This window comes from Watersipora subatra, chromosome 11 (assembly GCF_963576615.1).
Source record: "Watersipora subatra chromosome 11, tzWatSuba1.1, whole genome shotgun sequence".
In the NCBI taxonomy this organism is placed as follows: Eukaryota; Metazoa; Bryozoa; class Gymnolaemata; order Cheilostomatida; family Watersiporidae; genus Watersipora; species Watersipora subatra.
In genome coordinates, this window is record NC_088718.1 from 23,179,274 (window position 1) to 23,202,585 (window position 23,312).

A 23,312-nucleotide genomic window follows, 5' to 3' on the forward strand; every position below is an offset into this window, starting at 1 on the left:
TCGTTTAACATTAGCAAAGCTAGAAGGCAAATATAGGTGTGGATTAACGAGTGAAAGGGGCCAAAGGGCGGAAAAGGCGGTTATCCTTTCATTAACATTTCCTGAAAGAACCTAACAAAACATTCCAAAGAGAACCTGTAAGGAATCATCTGAAAATAGAATTCTCTGACAAGCATAGAGTATTTTCATATTCTGTCAAATTTGTTAAAAATGGCTGTAAAACTTCCAACAGCGTGGATAAAAATTGTGGTGCTAGTCTCAATGTTGAGAATTTTATTTGATAACTCAAACAACATCATATTTTGCACAATTGATTAGTGGTTCGTGGTGATTAGAGGCCAGAAGTTGTATGAAATCCATATTTGGTTTTGATTAGCTCCAAGTACAAAAATATATGACAACATTTAATACGCATCAGCATCAATCGGCATCACTACAGCAAAAGCATTCATGGCACAAGCGCTATAATGTTTTGGCTATCTGACAGATGAGATGGACATTCTAGCAGTGGACTAGCAGCATTGCAGTGATGAGAAATAAAACACTTGCTGATAGTTGTCTAGCAGCTCCGATGTAGTATCTAGGAGGTGTCAAATATTCACAACTTCTCTGCGCAAACCCTGTATCAGAAGTGCGTGTCGCGCACACTGAGTACTCATCGTTATAAGAAAGCGTGGCAGTCTTCATCATGCCAGTAACTTGTGACTTTGACTGAAAGACTTGAGGAGAAAGTATCTCATCAGCTTTTCTATATTGTATTACGTCGACTGTGTACTCAGCGTTTCCAGAAAACTTGACCGTCACGACGTAAGTAGCTTTCTTTCCATCTACTAGCTCATAGCTTTTGTTATACGAAATAACTTCACATGCTGCCGATTCACATCTGGGCTGAGTCTCGATGACGCTTGTATTGGTTTTGGTGTCCATCTGAAGGCAATCCGAATTGGTAAACTTGGTAGAACACCCACATATGATGGGGTTTTGTCCAAACTTAACATTTAGTTTGTCGCTGAAACACAAATGTGCACTATTAGCTGTATGGGGGTGGCTGACTATTAGCTGTATGGGGGTGGCTGACATCACTACAAGGAAAATCTAAACTAGTAACAATCATCTCCTTTAACCCATTTTTAGCTTTTGTGTAATAAATTAATTTACACGAAGTTCTTTGTAAGCATTACCAGGAAGATCTGTACATTCCTTAACCAAACAATTGTTCTATCACTAAAGATTAGTTCTATCAATAAAAATTAAGTTTTAAGCCCGCTGTGTGTTGTGGAGGGGAAATACATTAGATAATGTGTTTTCACCGCAGTTATACACAAGCTGTACACCGCAGTTGTACACAAGCTGTACACCGCAGTTACACACAAGCTGTACACCGCAGTTATACACAAGCTGTACACCGTAGTTATACACAAGCTGTACACCGCAGTTATACACAAGCTGTACACCGCAGTTATACACAAGCTGTACACCGCAGTTATACACAAGCTGTACACCGCAGTTATACACAAGCTGTACACCGCAGTTACAAACAAGCTGTACACCGCTTTTAAAAAATCAATATTATAAGTATGCACGATGGTCGCTATTAGCCACTGTCGTATGTACCTTAGGGGTTTATACTGATTTGTAATACAATACACTTCTGCTTGGCATTGCAGCAAACACTTTCAGAATATTTGAAGTCAAGTATAACAACATAAAATGCAATCAATATGTTTAAATATTAACTGCAGGTTACTCGTATGAGCTCCAGTGAGCAAACGACTCTTCATTTAACAAGTCGGTCAAGCAAGTTTACTCATTGGCTGAATTCCCGACCTGCGAATATCAGAGGCCATGATCCATAATGATAAAAGTAAAATTACAATTTTAATAAACAATTTATTAATTCAATTAAAACAATAACTATTCTAGTTACAAATGATCTATAATATATAACGTACATTTATTTGTGCATTATATACATTTATTTGTACGTTATATACAACGTATATAATGTACATTTATTTGTACGTTATATACAACGTATATAATGTACATTTATTTGTACATTATATACAACGTATATAATGTACATTTATTTGTACATTATATACAACGTATATAATGTACATTTATTTGTACATTATATACAACATATATAATGTACATTTATTTGCACATTATATACAATGTATATAATGTACAAATAAAATGCAAATAATCATGTCAGCAAAAACAGCAGTTTTTTACAGTCAAGCAGCATTTTAATTTAAACCAATAAGAATATGACCCCTTGTGACCCCTTGTGACCCAGCGTGTACTAGACTGTTTACTAACAGCTCCTAGATGCCTCAGAGTAAACTAATTATTCATTCTCTATTAAATTGGCTGATTGCCAGCTTAGTTTTATGCAGACTTTTTAAAAGATTGTCTAGCCAGACAGGGCTGATCAGTTAAAGGCGCTGCGCGTGTGCTAACAATCTTGGATCTCAGATGTAAAAACTTCATTTAAAATCACACTTTATATTTCCAAAGATCCTCATAACATTGCTTTACATTTTAATATTTTATTTTACTAGTTGCTATGCAGAACATGAAAGAAAAAAGCGTGGTTAAGCTGGGAACTGAACTTACGCATCTCACACTACCATTGTTTGTTGAATGTGGAACAAGAGATTTAGCGGATGTGTTATTAACACTGTTACTCTAGCAGAATTGAGTTCAACCAGAAGGAACCAACAAAAATGAATGACTCTTTTATAATAGACAAGTACCCTAGTAGTTCGGTACTAACCGTAAGTAATAGTCAGGTGTAATAACAAACTGCACAAGTATTCTATAATGTAGCAAAGTGGTTGATTGATGATAGTAGAGAGTCTACCAAGGCAAAGCTGTGAGTTTGATTCCTGGTAAAAGCAATCTGTTTTTCCTAATGCTCCAATTGTGGTGTCCGACAGGCAGACGTGCACGGTTCTTATTACAGTAAGGGCGATCATAAAAATTATCCAAAGTTTTCTTCCAAAAACTAAATTGTCTTGCATTTGTTTTTCTGTAGATTATACCGCCACTGAAAGCAGTTTACTACAGACACCTCTCTTGACTATACACAAACATCTATCTAGACGAACAGGTGTTTACAGGTCCCTGAGATAACCAACTCTTGCTAAATACAATAAAAAAACAACCCTTCACGGGTATCTCACGGAACCATGTTTTTCACCAAACGCACAGTCACCTATCTACATAAACCAGTACATATCTGATAAAAACATCTATAGACACAACTACTAGCTTGTAGCAATTGTATTTCATGTTAATAAACATTTAGGAGAAGTACATGAGTAGTTTAATTTCTTCTTTACCTGTATGAGCAATCATCTACGGATGTAATATAATTCTTGTCGAGCTGCAGAGTGACAGTCTTGTCAGCAGTTGAGAGGCAGTTAAAGGTCACTTTAGCCAGCTTGTTACCTTCTGCATTGAGAGACATCAGAGAAGGAAATGGTGTTTTACATGTGCTGTCCAAGTTTACCAGCCTATGTAAGAAAGAACAAGGAAGACTGAACAGAAATGGATGGCTGTAGCATATGCCCTATTAATTCTCTTCAAATGTAGTTCACTGTGTTGCTCATTTTGTTAGCCTGGGAAGCACGCTAATCTAATAAAAGTGGCTGTGCAAATTATTGGGAACTGATATGCTTGCAATCCTATGTACCATGAGAGATCGTCATGCGTAATAATTACGTGCACAAATATTCCTAGCTGTGGAAAGGTGATCGAGTGGAGTATTGGTTGTGCGCTAGATTTTGACCATGAATAATGTGAGAGTTCGAGCCAATGTGAGTCGCAATCCTTTTTGCTAAAGCTCTTAGTGTTGCTTCGGACAAATGGACATGGCTTCTATTATGTTAGTGAGAGGGTACCAGTGACGGGCACCTGTAGAGGAGGCACCAGTAGAGGGGGCGCCAGGGAGGAGATGCAGTAGAGGGGGCACCAATGAGGGGGCACCAGTAGAGGGGGCGCCAGTAGAGGGGCGCCAGTAGAAGGGGCACCAGTAGATGGGGCACCAGTAGAGGAGGCACTGGTAGAAGGGGGCACTGGTAGAAGGGGGCACTGGTAGAGCGAGTGCCAGTAGAGGGGCCCCAGTAGAGGAACCTCATTAACAGGATTAATTAGGATTCTCAAGCTCAGGAAATGATAAACCTGAGCAGAATCGCAAATCGGATTACAATGATGAGCAATAAATATTGCTGCACTGCGTTTCTCATCAGCTGAGAAGCAAAACTTCTTTTACTTTTGCCAATTTTTGGAGTTAAAACCTTAAAACCACTGACATCACAAAGCTCAAACAGAATTTATCTTACTTGTTTTGTAAGATTACCTTGCTGTTGAGTTTCTAAATCATTAAACTTTTGCACTCCAGCTTCAAGGATGACTTTGAAGTTGTGTAATCTTGTAATACATTTATGTTGCAAGGTTAGATAATCTCAAAGAATGCAAATGCTGAGCCAAAGTTTTTTTGTAGCTCTTCCATAATACCATTAAGTTTTGCAACAAGCCAGCTACTCTTTGGAAGAGTTTTTAAAGAAAAAAATAAAGGTACTACATTAAAGGTATGAAGGTATTGGTAAGGTGTCACCTATTAGATTGTCCTGTGTCTGATTTAGTGGACTCGAGTTGACCAGATTCTCATACATTTACGCGAAGCTTCTAGAAAGAACTTGTCATCATACATAAAGGGTGCGCAACTTATATGATGAGAAAGTGTTTTGGATCATAGTTAACAAGGTTGTTCCACTTTCATTTTTTGGGCAATTCAAACAATAGATTAAATTAAATTGGCAGCCTAAATTATTGACCAACCAAACAAAACCAATTCTAAAATTCAACCGAGCCTGGTAAACATGCATATCAACATACAATACAAACTCTAGTACACGCAGCAATATTTAGTCTGTAACCATTCACATCAACATACAATACAAACTCAAATATACGCAGCAATATCTAGTCTGTAACCATTCACATCAACATACAATACAAACTCAAGTACACGCAGCAATATCTAGTCTGTAACCATTCACATCAACATACAATACAAACTCAAGTACACGCAGCAATATCTAGTCTGTAACCATTCACATCAACATACAATACAAACTCAAGTACACGCAGCAATATCTAGTCTGTAACCATTCACATCAACATACAATACAAACTCCAGTACACGCAGCAATATCTAGTCTGTAACCATTCACATCAACATACAATACAAACTCAAGTACACGCAGCATAATATAGTCATATAGCTCATCTCCTACACCACTATGATTCTTTACAGCTTTAAATAGATTGTCAAGTATTTTGTAGATAATAATACAAAGAAAAAAACTAAAATTGAAAAATATATAGGCCTACATGTACCTACTTATTATTTGAGAGGTCAAGGGTGATCAGAGCTGGCATGTCAGCAAAGACACCCTCTTCGATGTCTTCTAACTTGTTAAAACTGAGGTCCACGGTGTGTAGCATTTTAGAGACCTCACCTGAATCATACAGTTTTACAATGTGTAAGGTTTCAGTATTTCATATGACACCTTCTTTGCGAGGTTAAGCAACTCCTATTAGTACAGGTACATGTCTTCATCACCTAACAATCATTTTATTCATTGTGTTTTTCTCATTTGTTAGAATCCAGCATAGTCTGGCTTTTAATAGCTGACTAGCTGTACTACTAGGCGTTGCCTGGGTAATAGAAATCAGCTTATAAACCATGAGATGAGAAGTAATGAGAGTTGTCTGCCGCTTACTCAAATTTTCCATTAGCCTGGCACATTGCCAATGAAAAATTTGAGCACGCTTTCTAATGAGAGCTATTCGTCTAACTGGCGTTACGCAATCAGCCTGCAGAGTACGTACAGCCATAGGGTATTTGCTCCCATATAGGAACATAATTATATCAGCTTAAGAACAGATCAATTTCTGTGGCCTAATTGGCATGGTGTCGGACTGGTGCACGGGAGGGTTCGAGATGAAATCTTTTTAGGTACAGATTCTTTATTTCAAGATTTTAATAGCTATAGCAGGACGACTCCACAGGCGACATACTTTGAGAAATATATAGATACTAGATGTGCTACTCGGCATTGCCCGGGTAATAAAAAGTCTTTGGTCAGATGATTGATTTGTATTTAACATATAACAACATTTGCCATTCTAACCTTTAAACTTCATATCATGAGAAAAATGTCTTGTGCAGGTCAAATAAATTAAAATAAATAAAACGACTATGAACAATTTAGATGCAAATGTGAAATACTTGGCAAGTAATAGCTAAATTAAGTTGGTTTTGCTACGATTACAATGTCAAAGGATGATTTGGTAATGATACAGTTAATACGAACTGAAAAAATAAAATAAAAATCTTGAATACGTTGAATTATTAATGAAAATTCTTGCATAGATGTGTGTGTATAAAAAAAGTTACTGTTCCATCAGAAGCTATCCATCAAAACTTTTCTCATGATATGCAGTTTGAAAGTTGGAATGCCAAATGTTGTTATATGTTAAATACAAATCAATTTTATGACCAAAGACCTTTTATTAATTAGCACAGCAAATATTAATAATAAAAATTGTAAACTAACTAAGTAACAATAACAGTGGTAGGAAAATGAATAATGTTTAAACTTAAAACACGATATTCAATTTATGTTTAAAAGAATGCAAGTAGAAATAATAATGATAATGAAACAAACTTTAAAAACTTATATTATAAACTTCAAAAGTTATAACAAATTTATAAATGTAATATGAGAATGTAAATATGTATATATTTATAAATACAAATATATGAGAGTGAGAAATAACTGATACTTCTAATCTTACATGATAGTCCAGTAAATCTTACAGATAATCAAAAATATAATCTTATAGTATTTTTTAAAATGTTTGTTGTAAAACGTGAAATTAATTACGAATTACTGATTGGTTTTAATGGAAAGATGTGTAAGGTAATACACAAAGTGAGCACTGATAGGAACTTTCGTGACACACGTGTGCAACAAATCAATATTCGTTTGATGAGGAAAGGAAATTGCGCTTGTTAATATAATAAATCGCTATTAAAATAAATGTTAAATAACAAATTGAACAATATTCATATAAACAAAGGTGTCTTAAATAGAACTAAAAGAAATAACGTAAAAGCCGTAAATAAATACAAGAAAAAGATTGAATGTAGACGGTACTGCACGGAATTGCACGGTACTAAATGAGAATCAAGGAAACAGGTAGGTGAAAGAAAGTATTTCGACCAGCTCGAATAACTAAGCAAAGAACTAAATGTTGATGTGTAACTGTTGATGTGTTTGCAGGTATGACTGCAAAACAGATTATTTGGTAATGATACAATTAATACAAAATAAAATTTTTTATGACCATATGAAAAGCATTACAACAGTCGCCAATTATTTATTTCGAGAGAAATGTTTGTTGATACGGTTTGGCAGAAAGCATCGTGTTTTATACGGGCATAGTAACCCGCGAGTGCAACGTATCAATAAATACGTCTTTTAGCTGAAATTTATTAAATTTTATTTTGCGAAACTGTTTTACCATAATGGATAACGCTTAACTCACCATGGCGAGCAACTAATATTTTTTAATAACGTATGTAATCAGTACACAAATTCAAGTTCGTAGAAATAATATTGTCAATATCGTGGGGCTGAACAAATTAGCCTTAACGCAATAAAGACGGAAAAGCATCGTGCTGCATATACATAGGTCCCAAAATATTTCTTAATTAGAGCTTCGTAACATGTGGAAGCAATGCTAAAATAATAGCTATAGCTGGACAATCAAAACGACAAATACACGAATATACGACTAATTTTGAGAAATATATATATAATAATAAATAAAAATTAGATATATTATTTGGAAATTGAAGTTGTCTGCCCTACTTGAAAGGGTCAACAACTGCACTAGTTTTTATTAGGTTTTATTAGTGTTGAAAACTTGAAAGTTCAGTTAAAGCTTGTGATCTATAAATATATATTTTGAGAATTACTTTGTTTGTGATAAAGTACCCAATACAAGAGAACAATCATTGAAAACATTGCAACTATTTAAGGCGAAGTCGGTGTCTCTCTGTCTGTATTGTAACTATAGAATATTTATTGAAGTTAACTCATCATTCTGAGAGAATGCAAAAGAAAATTGCAGACACTGTCATAGCTCCGTAAGCTCCGTAAGCTGATACACATTTGAAAAACAGTTTCTATTCAATGTTTTGCTATTAAACCATTGTCAAACCTTTATGTACGGTTGCCTCAATGCATATTCCAGCAGGCCAAAAACTTGGAGCAAATATTTTAATCCATGGCTAATATAATTGTCTATAAACAACGTTTGAAACCTTCTCAAAGCATTGAAGGTTCTGAAGGTTCAATATTGTGAGTTAAAATGTTGGTTTAACTTAAGTAGATCTGAATAAATCGTGTAGACTAAATTTAAACTTCACTTACTGTAGCTTAAGTTAGACATACGGTATGGCTGTATCTCTATCATCCCTCTACTTGCACACTACATCACTGAGGCTACACTTTCAATCCAATGTCTCTACGTAACACTAAAACCTGCTTTTATTGATTGTTATTTTATTAATTTAGTTATTAATTAATTAATTTTATTATTTACATATAAGTTAGTTTTTATGTTTAGTTTTTTACATAATTTTGGACATTGTATTTGTTTTAATGCTATCTAATTATCTGCGGTACTTATCAAAGACTTATCTGCAGTACTTATCAAAGACTTATCTGCAGTACTTATCAAAGACTTATCTGCAGTACTTATCAAAGACTTATCTGCAGTACTTATCAAAGACTTATCTGCAGTACTTATCAAAGACTTATCTGCAGTACTTATCAAAGACTTATCTGCAGTACTTATCAAAGACTTATCTGCAGTACTTATCAAAGACTTATCTGCAGTACTTATCAAAGACTTATCTGCAGTACTTATCAAAGACTTATCTGCAGTACTTATCAAAGACTTATCTGCAGTACTTATCAAAGACTTATCTGCAGTACTTATCAAAGATTTATCGTAAGTTTTTGGTATGTGGAAGGAACTACTGTGCATTCTTATAGAGATATTAGCTCCAATATAAGATGGTTCTAACTTGCGGAATAACTTTATATGTAAAGGTTCACTGTATGTAGAAGAAACCTGCGCATATAGTAATAGCAAGCTAGCTATATGCAATGACAGAAAGCCTAAGCGGATGTTCTTCACTGACCTCTGAATGTTGTGGGAGCAATGCTGAAAATGTAATTGTGGGAGAGGTCAATTCGAGTCAAGTTGACCGAGACATTTATCGGTGCAATGAAGGAGAGACTTTGCAGTTGCTCAATGTAGTTGTTACTGGAAATGAATAGATTATGATGTAACAGGAAGTAAGACGGCTTGTTTAGCATCACGCGGTAAACAGGATACAATTAACTGAAAGTTACAATAAAGTCAAACATCTTCACATCGTTGAACGAGGTGAAAGAGTTCATGAATTCACATTATTTTACAAATTTGCAACAAAACAGCTTCAAGGGAATGCAACTCTTCATCTCATTGCTGACAGATTGACTATTGTCAAAAAATACCAGCAAACCACACCATTCAGGTCTAATAATCTCTAAGCCTACAGTTTTATTCCATTTGACCTTTTGAACTCTTTCACTGACTTTCTACATATTCACTGCAGCCCTTAATATGTCACGTTATTAAAATGATACCCAACTGCAGCCCTCAACATGTCACGTTATCAAAATGATACCCAACTGCATTACTAAACATATTATTGACAAAATTAAATCTATGATTGACTTGTTGGCTTCTTTTATTTAAGCCTCAAATCATGATAATATCTATTTCCAATTGTAGCCAAAGATTAATTAGAAATAAAAAAACAGTGACCTCTGGAAATGTACACTGAGCTCTAAGTGATGGTTAAACATATTATTTATTAATCGTTGCAGTAAAACTATAGGAGAGTCTGTTGGTTTATTATGTTGTCAGTTTCAACCGCTTATTACATTGTTTTCTACATGAATTCAGCAATGCTTTTGGCTCATAGTGTCTTACCTGAAGTCAAAATCCCATGTTCTTCGAGGCAGAAAGTAAGTTTGGAAGTACGGAATGTATGGGCCTGCCATCCTGTTTGAGCAGTTCACTGTCACATGATGATCGGTCTCCACTCCACAGCTATAAAGCAAATTCATGTGAATTATCTGTTTATCAGGTCATGCTGGGTAGGCAGACTACTCAGGTCATGCTGGGTAGGCAGACTACTCAGGTCATGCTGGGGGGCAGACTACTCAGGTCATGCTGGGGGGCAGACTACTCAGGTCATGCTGGGGGGCAGACTACTCAGGTCATGCTGGGGGGCAGACTACTCAGGTCATGCTGAGGGGCAGACTACTCAGGTCATACTGAGGGGCAGACTACTCAGGTCATGCTGGGTGGACCTACTGAAAGTTAACCAGATATTATTTACTGTGATTCAACTGATGGATTAAAAGAGGCAACTAAACCAGAGCTTCCAAAGTGCCGAACTGAAGTAGCAAAGTCAGTAAAGAGCAGCGGAGTCAGTAAAAAGCAGCGGAGTCAGTAAAGAGCAGGTACACGAATCATAACCACACTCAGGAAATTAACTTCTTCAATTGTCGGATGCAAACCAATAATTCTGCAGTTAAGGTGCAGCCCACAAATTAAATTGTTGCAAGTCAACCTTTAATGGTTGACATTACAGTTATTTGATATGAAAAGATTCACCATGTCTTACTCTGTTGTGTTGTAGGTGTAAAATATGTGGGAATGTGATTACAAGCTCTTAAAAGCTCAAAAACGAACAGTTAATCGCAGCCACACAAGACCGCCATAGTTTGGATTCTCTTTCCAAAACGGCTCAAATGTGATGTAGCTGTGGTAGATGGTTTCTGTTTACATTTTCATGCAACCTTATTCGTCGAAATATTTCACAAATATACTTCACGCATTCAATAAAACCATGTCTATTGTTCTTACGCGTCTGTTTTATCGTCATCGTAATGCTGTCACTTTTAGCAGTGATATCCTATAACTTACCGTAAAAATTCGTTTAATTTTTTAGCCTTGACTTGAAGGAATACATATCATTGTCTGATAATCATGACGAGCCTGTTGGTCACTTGTGATAATCGAAAAGTGCTGCAGAAATTATTTGCGAAGTATTGGGTCACATGATCAGATTACGACTTGACGATTAGACCAAACCGAAACAAAACTGTAAAGTAGCGAGCAGCTATATTTGATGCGGGGTCTTCGGTAAAACCCGAAGTGTTTGGCATAAACTAGTGCTACGATAAGTTTTGTATTGAGCTTTTTATTGGCCTTTCAATTCACGGAAGAACATCACGTGACTAGACCATAACCAAATTTCATGACTACGTCAGAGAAATATAGAGATTCCAATCCACGGCAGCTTTTCGTTTTTGAGCTTTTAAGAGCTTGTAATCACATTTCCACCTATTCTGCACCTACAACACAACAGAGTAAGACATGGTGAATCTTTTGATACCAAATAACTGTAATGTGAATTTTGTTGCAAGTCAACCTTTAAGGTACAGCCCACAAATTAAAAGAGATAAATAAAGTTTTTCCTTTTTGCATGGCCAGAAGGATGAGTTTGGAAAAATCTTGGAACGGATTAGGCAATTTACATGTATTTCACTGTTCTTATGACATGAATTCCCATTACTGTAAACATTCCTTGAACGGATTATTTGCGTTATAGGAACGTTTACTGTACTAGAAATTTCTGCGACACTTTCCTGTGTTTGTACATTCGATTTACTTTCTTGTGATGTTCAGCTACATGTATATAGACACACAGACAAAATTTATAGACACACAGACAGAGTTTATAGACACGCAGACAGAGTTTATAGACACACAGACAGAGTTTATAGACACACAGACAGAGTTTATAGGCACACAGGCAGAGTTTATAGATACACAGACAGAGTTTATAGACACACAGACATAGTTTATAGACACACAGACAGAGTTTATAGACATACAGACAGAGTGTATAGACACAAAGACAGAGTTGATAGACACACAGACAGAGTTTATAGACACACAGACAAAATTTATAGATACACAGACAGAGTTTATAGATACACAGTCAGAGTTTACAGACAAACAGAAAGACAGACAGTTTATAGCCACACAGGCAGAGTTTATAGACACACAGACAGAGTTTATAGACACACAGACAGAATTTAAAGATACACAGACAGAGTTTATAGACACACAAACAGAGCTTATAGACACACAGGCAGAGTTTATAGACACACAGACAGAGTTTATAGACACACAGACAGAATTTATAGATACACAGACAGAGTTTATAGACACACAGACAGAGTTTATAGACACACAGAGTTTATAGACACACAGACAAAATTTATAGACACACAGACAGAGTTTATAGACACAGACAGAATTTATAGACACACAGACAGAGTTTATAGACACACAGACAGAATTTATAGCTGTTTAAGTATGTTTTACATGGGGATATTGCTTAGTATATTTGTATAAAAATGTCATCCCATATGCACAAGTTGGCAGTTCCAAAACTCCCAGATCAAATAAATTACATTTTTTTGTTCCGATCATAGACTGTGCCAGAAGGAATGGGACTGTGAACTGATGCCCGCATCACTGGAGTGGGACTATTGACTAACGCCCGCATCACTGCTTCTTTAACTATGATGAGAGAGCCTATTATTCTGCATTCCATGTGCATGCTGGTAGCCTTGATTCTAAATAAACACTAGAGGTGCTACAGTTCTTTCTTTAGTATATGTATAGTATTTATATTATACTCATAAGTCTCATATTAGTATGTCTTCATAGTACACACTAATATGAGTATATTAGTAGGTGACCCATATGATAGAGTTAACATATCCATAGAGTTAACAGAGCATAACATAGACATAGGTAAAGATCGATTCAATTCAGCACAAATAGATATAATACTATAGCCGCGAAGTTGATTTAATACTCTTAGGCAACATCTCGCTTCTCTGAGGCTAAACGAGTATTTCACTGACCTTTGACCTCTATCTAAGCAGATCATTGGCACCAAGCATTGTCCATAAAGAGTCTGGTTGAGAATATCAACAATAGGTTTGTCAAAACTATCCGATGGGAAGTCTCCTATGGCAGCGTGGGAGCTGGTGGCCAGGAGCAGCAGCAAAAAGGCAGTGAATATCATTTTTCTGTATTCTGTAATTGAAGAGTTATAAGTCAGACATTCCAAAGTGAAGAAACTCGTTTTGGCCGAATAAGTGAATAGAAGATGATGACTAGCTGAACTTTAATTTAATTGCTTATACAAGCTGATTCTACCAGCCATTCCGGGTCATCTTAAACAACCAACATTAGCTTATGCTATGCCTCAGTGTGTGTTGGCATCTTATGACATGCCTCAGTGTGTGTGGGCATCTTATGACATGCCTCAGTGTGTGTGGGCATCTTATGACATGCCTTAGTGTGTGTGGGCATCTTATGACATGCCTTAGTGTGTGTGGGCATCTTATGACATGCCTTAGTGTGTGTGGGCATCTTATGACATGCCTTAGTGTGTGTGGGCATCTTATGACATGCCTTAGTGTGTGTGGGCATCTTATGACATGCCTTAGTGTGTGTGGGCATCTTATGACATGCCTTAGTGTGTGTGGGCATCTTATGACATGCCTTAGTGTGTGTGGGCATCTTATGACATGCCATAGTGTATGTGGGCATCTTTTGACAGGCCTTAGTGTATGTGGGCATCTTATGACATGCCTTAGTGTGTGTGGGCATCTAATGACATGCCTTAGTGTGTGTGGGCTTCTTATGACATACCTTAGTGTGTGTGGGCATCTTATGACATGCCTTAGTGCGTGTGGACATCTTATGACATGCCTTAGTGTGTGTGGGCATCTTATGACATGCCTTAGTGTGTGTGGGCATCTTATGACATGCCATAGTATATGTGGGCATCTTTTGACAGGCCTTAGTGTATGTGGGCATCTTATGACATGCCTAAAGGTAGGGCCACACGTATCGTGTAATTTCAACTAATCTGGGAAATTCCATTCGTACGAAATTTCTGACCTGCCACACGGAGTTTCCCCACCACGGATTCGTACAAAACTAACTTTCAACTAGCCAATCAGAACGCGGTGATAAATTGAAGCCGATTCCGTTTCAATCATTTACTTCAGTACAAACAGAAAAACTAAAGAAAACGACCTTCAACATTCAATTAACCTTTTCAACCGACCAATCCAACAACGATTCGTATGAATTTCTGACGTTTCGTCCAATTCAGGATTCGTTCATCGTGCGCAACCAACGATGGACGAATTCGTCCAAATGTCAATTCGTACGAATCGTTTCGTCCAAATTTCGCCGATTTCGTGAGAATTTTGTCTCGTGTGGCCCTACCTTTAGCGTGTGTGGGCATCTTACGATATGCCTCAGTTGGTTTGAGCATCCTATGACATGTCTTAGTGTGTGTGGGCATCTTATGACATGCCTTAGTGTATGTGGGCATCTTATGACATGCCTTAGTGTATGTGGGCATCTTATGACATGCCTTAGTGTATGTGGGCATCTTATGACATGCCTCAGTGTGTGTGGGCATCTTATGACATACCTTAGTGTGTGTGGGCATCTTATGACATGTCTTAGTGTGTGTGGGGATCTTATGACATGCCTTAGTGTGTGTGTGGGCATCTTATGACATGCCTTAGTGTGTGTGGGCATCTTATGACATGCCTTAGTGTGTGTGGGCATCTTACTATATGCCTCAGTTTGTTTGAGCATCTTATGACATGTATTAGTGTGCGTGGGCATCTTATGACATGCCTTAGTGTGTGTGGGCATCTTATGACATGCCTTAGTGTGTGTGGGCATTTTACGATATGCCTCAGTTTGTTTGAGCATCTTATGACATGTCTTAGTGTGCATGGGCATCTTATGACATGTCTAAAGCCTAGTTCCCATATCGATTGTGATACTCCAGCGGTAACTTGCGCAGCAAAACGTTTGCAACGTTAGGCTCGGCGGGATATGTTCACATATAAGCTGCATCGCTAAACATAATCGCGTAGTCAAATAATATGTTCGCTAGCCATGCCATTTCTATAATGGGGACCTTCACCCGTACAGTGCATTTCGGGAAGGTTTTGCCTGCGGCCTTTTGCGAAATTTGAACAGCGCTAAACTATTGCGATGCCACCGGCAACTACCGGCGGTCCTCGGCGGTACCCGGCGCGTAGGTTCTCATTTCACCGCTAATAGCCTGCGGTGCTGTCGTCGGTGCTTTGTGACGTACATGGGAACCAGGCTTTAGCCTGTGTGGGCATCTTTTGACATGCTTTAGTGCGTGTGGGCATCTTATGCTATGCCTCAGTGTGTTTAGGCATCCTATGCTATGCCTCGGTGTGTTTGGGCATTTTATGACATGCCGAAGAGCCGCAGGCAAAACCTTCTTGAAATGCACTGTACAGGTGAAGGTCAGCATTATCGAAACAGCATGGTGAGCGAACATTTTTATGCCGTTATTAGTGATGCAGCTTTATGTGAACATAAGCCGCCGAGCCTAGCGTCACAAGCGTTTTGCTGCGCAAGTTACCGCTGGAGTATCACAATCGATATTTGAACCAGGCTTTAGTTTGTGTGGGCATTCTCTCTAGGATCGCGTTTTTATCTGCTGCAAGTAGAGGCTGTGCAAATACAAATCATTTCTGTGGGATTTTGGCTGAACATGTCAGAGCTAAGTGAGAAGGGAACCTCAGAAACTGAAGACATGCCCAGTTGCTGAGAGCAGTTTTAATGTTGGATACCATTCTTGTCACCATCAGAGGTCTATGTGAGGCTGTGACATGTAACTCTATATGCTAAAGCCAGAGGTCTATGTGAGGCTGTGACATGTAGCTCTATATGCTCAAGCCAAAGTTCTATGTGAGGCTGTGACATGTAGCTCTATATGCTAAAGCCAGAGGTCTATGTGAGGCTGTGACATGTAACTCTATATGCTAAAGCCAGAGGTCTATGTGAGACTGTGACATGCAATGAACAGCAGGTTTACATTTCACATGTGTTAAGAGCGACCCACTTGGAGATGACCAGGAGGGTAGCTTACTAGTGGTATACTCCAGAGAAAACCTTTTCTCACATGGGGCCCTCTGCAGCATGAGCCAACCTGTCTTGCTGTCTAGCATCAGGTAATAAAAGCGTGAGAGATAGTTTTCAAATTGACATCTCTTCAATGTATACAAATTTGTGTAAAATCTTAGATGCTAGCAGGCCTACTAGCTTCAGCATTAAATCCAACTGGCAGTAAGATCTTTGACATTGACTCTTGTCAAATCTTGACTACAAATAAAAGCCGTAGCCATCTGAAGCCACAGATGAAGGTTGCGAATTGAATGGCATCATACCGTATTCAAACTCATGACTTGTGAAAGTGTGGACAGACACTCTAACTGCATCAATCAATTGTCTTGCATAAGTTCGAAATAATTGTGCAGCTACTTATTCTCTGTGCTTTATTGACTCTTCTGACAATCTCTCACAGCCCACCGGAGTGCCAGAGTACTAGAGCTGACGATCTCTCACAGCACACCGGAGTGCCAGAGTACTAGAACTGGTGATCTCTCACAGCACACCAGACTACCAGAGTACTAGAGCTGACAATCTCTCACAGCACACTGGACTACCAGAGTACTAGAACTGACAATCTCTCACAGCACACCGGACTACCAGAGTACTAGAGCTGACGATCTCTCACAGCACACCGGACTACCAGAGTACTAGAGCTGATGATCTCTCACAGCTCACCGGACTACCAGAGTACTAGAGCTGACAATCTCTCACAGCACACCAAAGTGCCAGAGTACTAGAGCTGACAATCTCTCACAGCACACCAAAGTGCCAGAGTATTAGAGCTGACGATCTCTCACAGCACACCGGACTACCAGAGTACTAGAGCTAACGATCTCTCACAGCACACCGGACTACCAGAGTACTAGAGCTGACGATCTCTCACAGCACACCGGAGTGCCAGAGTACTAGAACTGGTAACATTTAGATTTTATTTAAATGTAACTTTGTAACAACCTTTTTTGCTTTATATTATTAGAGCGACCGGAGCTTTGTTTTATTATAAATCCAATCACTTTCCTGAATCTCATTTTAAAGCGCACTCATTGAGAATCAGCCAATCATGAAGAAGCATGATAATCTAAATTCTAAAGAGTAACACATTGCCATGAATTTCTCAACATTCATTAATGTCAGCCACAGGGCTGACACCTGTGAAGTTGTGAGTGAACAACGCCAAATGTTTCTCTAGTAGATCTTTGCCTAAAGGAGTCACGATAGATTATACCTGGCCAACATAAAATTACTGTTTCGTTCTTCAATAGAGTTTCCAGCCAGTCAAGTCTTGGCAGTCTTTGCTTTTGGGGTCAACTCTTTTGATGCCTTATATGTGAGATGTTTGGATGTATTAACTTAAGACTGTACACAATGTAGGAAACAAGACTAGGCTTTCCAATCGGCTATACCTTACATTTATTGATAAAAATATCAATATCGGGTTTTTCTAGTTAGTAGCCAAGGTACCTAGTAGTTGGCACGTTGCCAGCCAGCCTTTCTAGAATACCAATCCAATACTGTTTAGTAAGCAACTTAGTCTCACATGAGACTCTCCACAGCATAAGCTGAAATGCGTTTTCAAGTTTTATAGCACCGATTTGGTTGTACAAAAACATCATCGTAATTTTCATCAATCCAATTTCTACAAATACCTTATTTAGGAATAATAAACTCTTGCAAATCGGTTAAGAATATTTTGAAACAAATTAAAGCTGTCTAACTGGCAAAAACTGTTATTTAAATCAACTACTAAGCAGATCAAGGTATTATTATCTGACATAACTAGGCTCCATTTAGTTAGCCAGTGTAGACCTGTAGAGACGTGTGTAGGCGCGTAGAGACGCGTGTAGACCTGTAGAAACGCGTGTAGGCACGTAAAGACGCGTGTAGACCTGTAAAAACGCGTGTAAGCGCGTAGAGGCCAGTATAGACCTGTAGAGACGCGTGTAGGCACGTAGAGGCCAATGTAGACCCGTAGAGGCGTGTGTAGATCTGTAGAGACAAGTGTAGGCACGTAGAGACGCGTGTAGGCATGTACAGATGCGTGTACACACATAGAGACAACTGTAGACACATAAAATTGGTACTAATTTTATCTTTAGCCAGTCAAATCTTGGCATGCTTTGTATAGTTGTTCTATTGGCTACTTCATCTCAACAGTGTTGTAAGCTACATGAGCCAGTATTTCAGGCATTAAGATAGTAGTACAGTGCTGGCTCAGGATATGATTTTTATCCATTCTTGGGTTGGCATCATATGAGGGGAAAAATCGTATGTACGGCTATAGAAACTATTGTAATTGTATTAATAATGCAAACATCCCATGGTAAAAATCATCAAAATTTTAAATAAGTACTGCACATATTACAAATTGATAACAAAATAGTATGTTAACCTTAGTAACTATAGTTACATACAGTAACTTTATTGTATTTACTGGTTATGATCTGCAAGAAAATGTAACATTATAGTGTAGGCCTACCATGTGCATTACATACCATAGGAGTTATTACTTTCAAGACAGATGTACGTATAACATAAACCTGGAACTCACTTCAAATAAGTTTTGCTTACTAAACATACACACATAAACTTATGTTTAGTATGTATTTTTAATTATTTTGCTAAATTTCAACTTTTTATCACTATCAACTAAAATTTTATCACCTATCAGTTTCTGTCTTCACTTTCATTATAACTTTTAGCGCTTGGACCTGTTTAAAACCTTTTTCAACCTGATTTGGCAATCAAACCCGAACAGTGCTGTTTTTGTAATGAATTGGTTTTTTGTTAGCAGGTAAGGGAAGATGTCTGACTATCGACTTGTTTGTAGGGATCTCAACTTTAGCTTTGTTTTAAAGGTCTTAAAGGGTTAGCTTGGTTTTAAAGGAAAAATATTACCGTTTTACACACCAGAAATGCTGAACTTACAAAATCCGTCATCGTGTCTCTTTCAGACGTTGTGAAAATATTTTTGGCGACCAGTATTTCGGCGTCTTGGTTATTTTGATGTACGTAATAAGCATACCGACTGCCAAATTTGAACACGGGCAAAAATTTTGTTGAACTCGTATGGTGAAAAAAGATTCGTATGGTGAGGTGAAAAAATCATCATGTTTCACTTTGTTAGGTGAAAACATCGTATATCAGGCTAATCGTATCCTGAGTGTGCACTGTATATCAGGCTAATCGTATCCTGAGGGTGCACTGGACATTGGTATCTCCACTGACCAATCATAACTGCTGACCCCTCTCTCAGAATTCAATATAAACTCTCGCCGTATCCTTAATAACAGCCCTTCAATCCGCGTATCGGCCATTTCTATGACCCTTTTCTATTTGCAACGTTATCAAATCTCTTTGGTAATTCAACGCCAAAACATCTCCTTATTTTTAGCAGATTAGTCAAGGAGGCTTGAGAAATACAAAAGTCTCTGCACGCAAACACTGATGCCGTGCAGATTAGCTACAAGTCATATCCATCACTTACGACAGGTTTCTCTACGCTAGTTACTGCTAGTAGGCCTACATAGTAGAAACTGGTAGTATGATCTAGCATGCCGGTGATGCAGTCAAATACATTTTCTACAGCGGTGGCTAAAGCTAGCTAATGATGTGAACCGCCTGAGAGATTTATCAGTGGTTTTGGTCAGTCTATCTATCCTGCAATCTAAGAGAAATGATAAAAGCCCAACGGGGATTTCATCCACTCATTACAGCTGTCAGGTGAAGACAATAGAATCCCATAGAGCTCTTACATTTTTTATCAAGCTCTGTTATCGGCAGGCTACTAATTGGGCGCCAGGCACCCTATTGATAGCAAACCTGTGTTACATGTATATGTAACACAGGTTTGTTTTCAACAGAATTCAAGTTGATTGTATCGTTAGACACTGTAGGCAATGTCTGTCTAAACAAACCTTAGAACAGGTGATCACTAATATATCGGTCATCAACATGTGTATCTTTAGAAAGCTAACACACAGACAGAGGCTATAAACTATGTAAAAACTAAAGCTTGTTTTTGTCACAAGAGACTTGGTGAGGCTGTATGACTTCATTGGAGAGATGGCGCCTGAATTATTTACTTCTAGTTAAAACACCTGCTACAGTCTATCTACTAAACTATGCAGTGAATTACTCATCTAGGATAGGCAGTACCATTGCAACGCTTAGTAATGAGCCACTTGTACGTATGTATGATCAGCTATAAGCTTAATCGCTTATTTTGTATATCTTTGTGCGTAGAGGTCAAGCGGATATTTAGCTGGTCCAAACTTATGATTTTGCATCTTAAGAAACCCTAAACGTCCTTCTAAGTAAACTAGAGTCAATAAATCATCGTACAATTTAGCTTCAACCAGTAAAATCTGCTACAGTTATGACACCTCCCAGTTGAGGTCCCAGTATGATACACCCAGTATCCCAACCCTGGGCCTTCGATGGGCAATCGTAAAAAGCGCAAGATAACTAGAACAAACCAGCATTACAGAAGCTAAATGAGAACAGAGCAAGGTTACCTTACCAGCAGTAGTCAGATGAGAATAGAGTGCTACCTTACCTGCATTAGTCAGATCAACTATCTGTCAGCTATTTTGTTATCAGTCTTAAGTGTAAACTCATGCTTTTGAACAAGCCGGATAGTGCCTTTATTTCTACCAGACCTAATTATAGCGAGATTATAGTATCAAACCATACAAAGAAATATTAGAATCTGAGGCTATTCAAACTGGTACTTACAGTAATATCAAAGCCAAGTTTACCAAAAAGTTTACTGTTTGAAATACGTTAGCGTCTTATAAAGATTAGTAGAGAATGTTCCAAATGAAAGAGTGAAACCTGATAACATGTATTTAATATTACACAGAAAATAGCAAAGAAAATCTAAACATCTATTAGCTAGCTGATTGCTGCTACAAACTAGTAATGAGCAGCTACTATTGATGTCTAATAAAGAGACTCACAGCTTGCGTCCCGGATCTTGTCGGATCTTGTCGCAGTTACAAGTGATTAATTGTCCGTAAACAAGCCTCTCTTGGAATCAACTGCCGATTGGCTTGAACTTGTTGATTCACTGATTTAAGATAAGCGCCGAGACTGTCTAGTCATACATCCTCTCTTACTTCCTACTAACAAGCCCATCTACTAACCATTGAATGTAATATTGATCTATATTGACTACTAGATCAGCAGGTCATCTCCTCAGCTACTAAGTAATGCTTCAAGCGAAACCGGGAGCCTTCTCTTAGTTCGACCTAACGTATAAGTAAATTAGATTAGACATTCTATATTAAATTGGCTCTGAGCCTCCGTTCACTTGTGCACTAAATTCAATTAACAAGTAGGCCTACTGTATGTTGCTACATGATTTGCGAGTCTACTTTTATGGTGCTCAGAGCATAACAATTATTATTGAAATACTTTATTTGAAAACACAACTATACATTACGCGAGTGAATGCAGCAAGTTGTTTTGATGCTATAGAAACCTTGTATTGCTTGTTGGTTTATGCAGTTAGCCTGTGCTCTTCAAATACAATGATTTTAAATAGAGTAGCAGCTATAGTTCCAACTAATTTGTTGCTAATTTGCGATTATGCAGAATGAGTATGCAATAGGGACAAACTGATGGCTGGCTGGATCCAAAAAGATGTCCCATGTCTTTAATCTGTGTCTGCAAGCCAAGATTTTACTATCAGTGCCGTTCCATTAAGTGGGGTGGCAACAATACATTTCATTTTTGTTCATAATTCTGCGTTATATTCTACCATATGCGAATGTATTAAAATAAAACAATTGTAGTCATACTGTAACATTTAATATAAGAAAATTATTTGTGTAATATTTCATAAATAATAGAAATAATTCTTAATACAAAAATGATAATAGAAAACCAAACTAAATATATTCTGCCATAAATACCTATACCAATTGCAATTAAAGAAAAGGCGTCACATAACTGTAGAATATAATGTTTAATAATGCTCTAATTTCAACTTCAAAATTTCACCTATTAAGCAGATTTTCAATTGGAATTTAAAAATTATTTCTCCGACGAGCCAAAAGCTCAAGCTAGCCATTTGTCTTTTTCATTGATTTCTAACATGGCCTTGACCTCTCCCTTGTCATTATGTCTAACTAGTTGAATGCCCGGCACTGCACAAGTAATAACAAAGTTTTTGGCACAGAAAATTTACTTTCAATCAACATATACAACATCTACAATTCCATCTTTTTAATGAAGGCGTTTGTATATTTCTGTGTGCAGTGCGTTCTATAGCTCTATACCGATCACAAGTCTTGCTGCCCATGGGAGTTAAAGCATTTGTCTCCTGGCCAACAATTCTAGCATAATACTATATGAAGTATCTAGCGTGAATCATAAAAGATAGGCATATGTAATGAGTATATGCATAATTTATTCCATAGTACAGCAAGTTGGACACTGAGTGTAGTGGATAAATGGCTGTATGCAGAGCTGGAGGTTCCAAGTTCAAACCAGTACAGAGCCACCTTTTCAATTCTGAAACTTCAGTTGCTCTAACAGCACAGACAGACTAACACAAGGCAGGCACTGAGATTTATATATATATAGATGTTCATAGGAATGCTCTGAACAAACCTCTTCCATTAATTATATCCTGTCTGATTTGCATCATAGCCTTTATTACACAGTCAATAGCTGCCTACTTAATTTGCTGCCCTGTTATAGTATGTCTGTTATAATATATGTTTGCTACAGTATATATCCGCTATAGTATATGTCTGCTATTATATATGACTACTATAGTATATGTCTGCTATTAGTATATATCTGCTATAGTATATGTCTGCTATAGTATATGTCTGCTATTGCATATGTCTGCTATAGTATATGTCTGCTACGGTATATGTCTGCTATAGTATATGTCTGCTATAGTATATGTCTGCTATAGTGTATGTCTGCTATAGTATATATCCGCTATGGTATATGTCTGCTATAGTATATGTCTGCTAAAGTATATATCTGCTATGGTATATGTCTGCTATCGTATATGACTACGATAGTATATGTCT

The 23,312-nt window shown here is 37.6% G+C and overlaps 1 protein-coding gene across 1 annotated transcript; it reads right to left on the reverse strand.

Annotated features, from left to right (window-relative positions):
- Nucleotides 1-256: 256 nt before the first annotated feature.
- LOC137408620 (uncharacterized) lies at nt 257-21,320 on the reverse strand. The gene is made up of 7 exons (XM_068095210.1): nt 21,222-21,320; nt 13,158-13,332; nt 10,138-10,257; nt 9,299-9,423; nt 5,420-5,537; nt 3,354-3,527; nt 257-1,009 (listed from the first exon to the last, which is right to left on the reverse strand). Exons 2-7 carry the CDS (start codon nt 13,319-13,321, stop codon nt 502-504), a joined length of 1,209 nt encoding a protein of 402 aa, XP_067951311.1. The 5' UTR covers nt 13,322-13,332; nt 21,222-21,320; the 3' UTR covers nt 257-501.
- Nucleotides 21,321-23,312: the final 1,992 nt, after the last annotated feature.

Coding starts and splice junctions, on each gene's coding strand:
- LOC137408620 (XM_068095210.1), bottom strand. CDS start 13,321: ATGATATTCACTGCCTTTTTGCTGCTGCTCCTGGCCACCAGCTCCCAC. Junction 10,258..13,157: donor TGCTTAGATAGAGGTCAAAG/GTCAGTGAAATA, acceptor TTTGCTTTATAG/CTGTGGAGTGGAGACCGATC. Junction 5,538..9,298: donor TGCTCCCACAACATTCAGAG/GTCAGTGAAGAA, acceptor TGTATGATTCAG/GTGAGGTCTCTAAAATGCTA.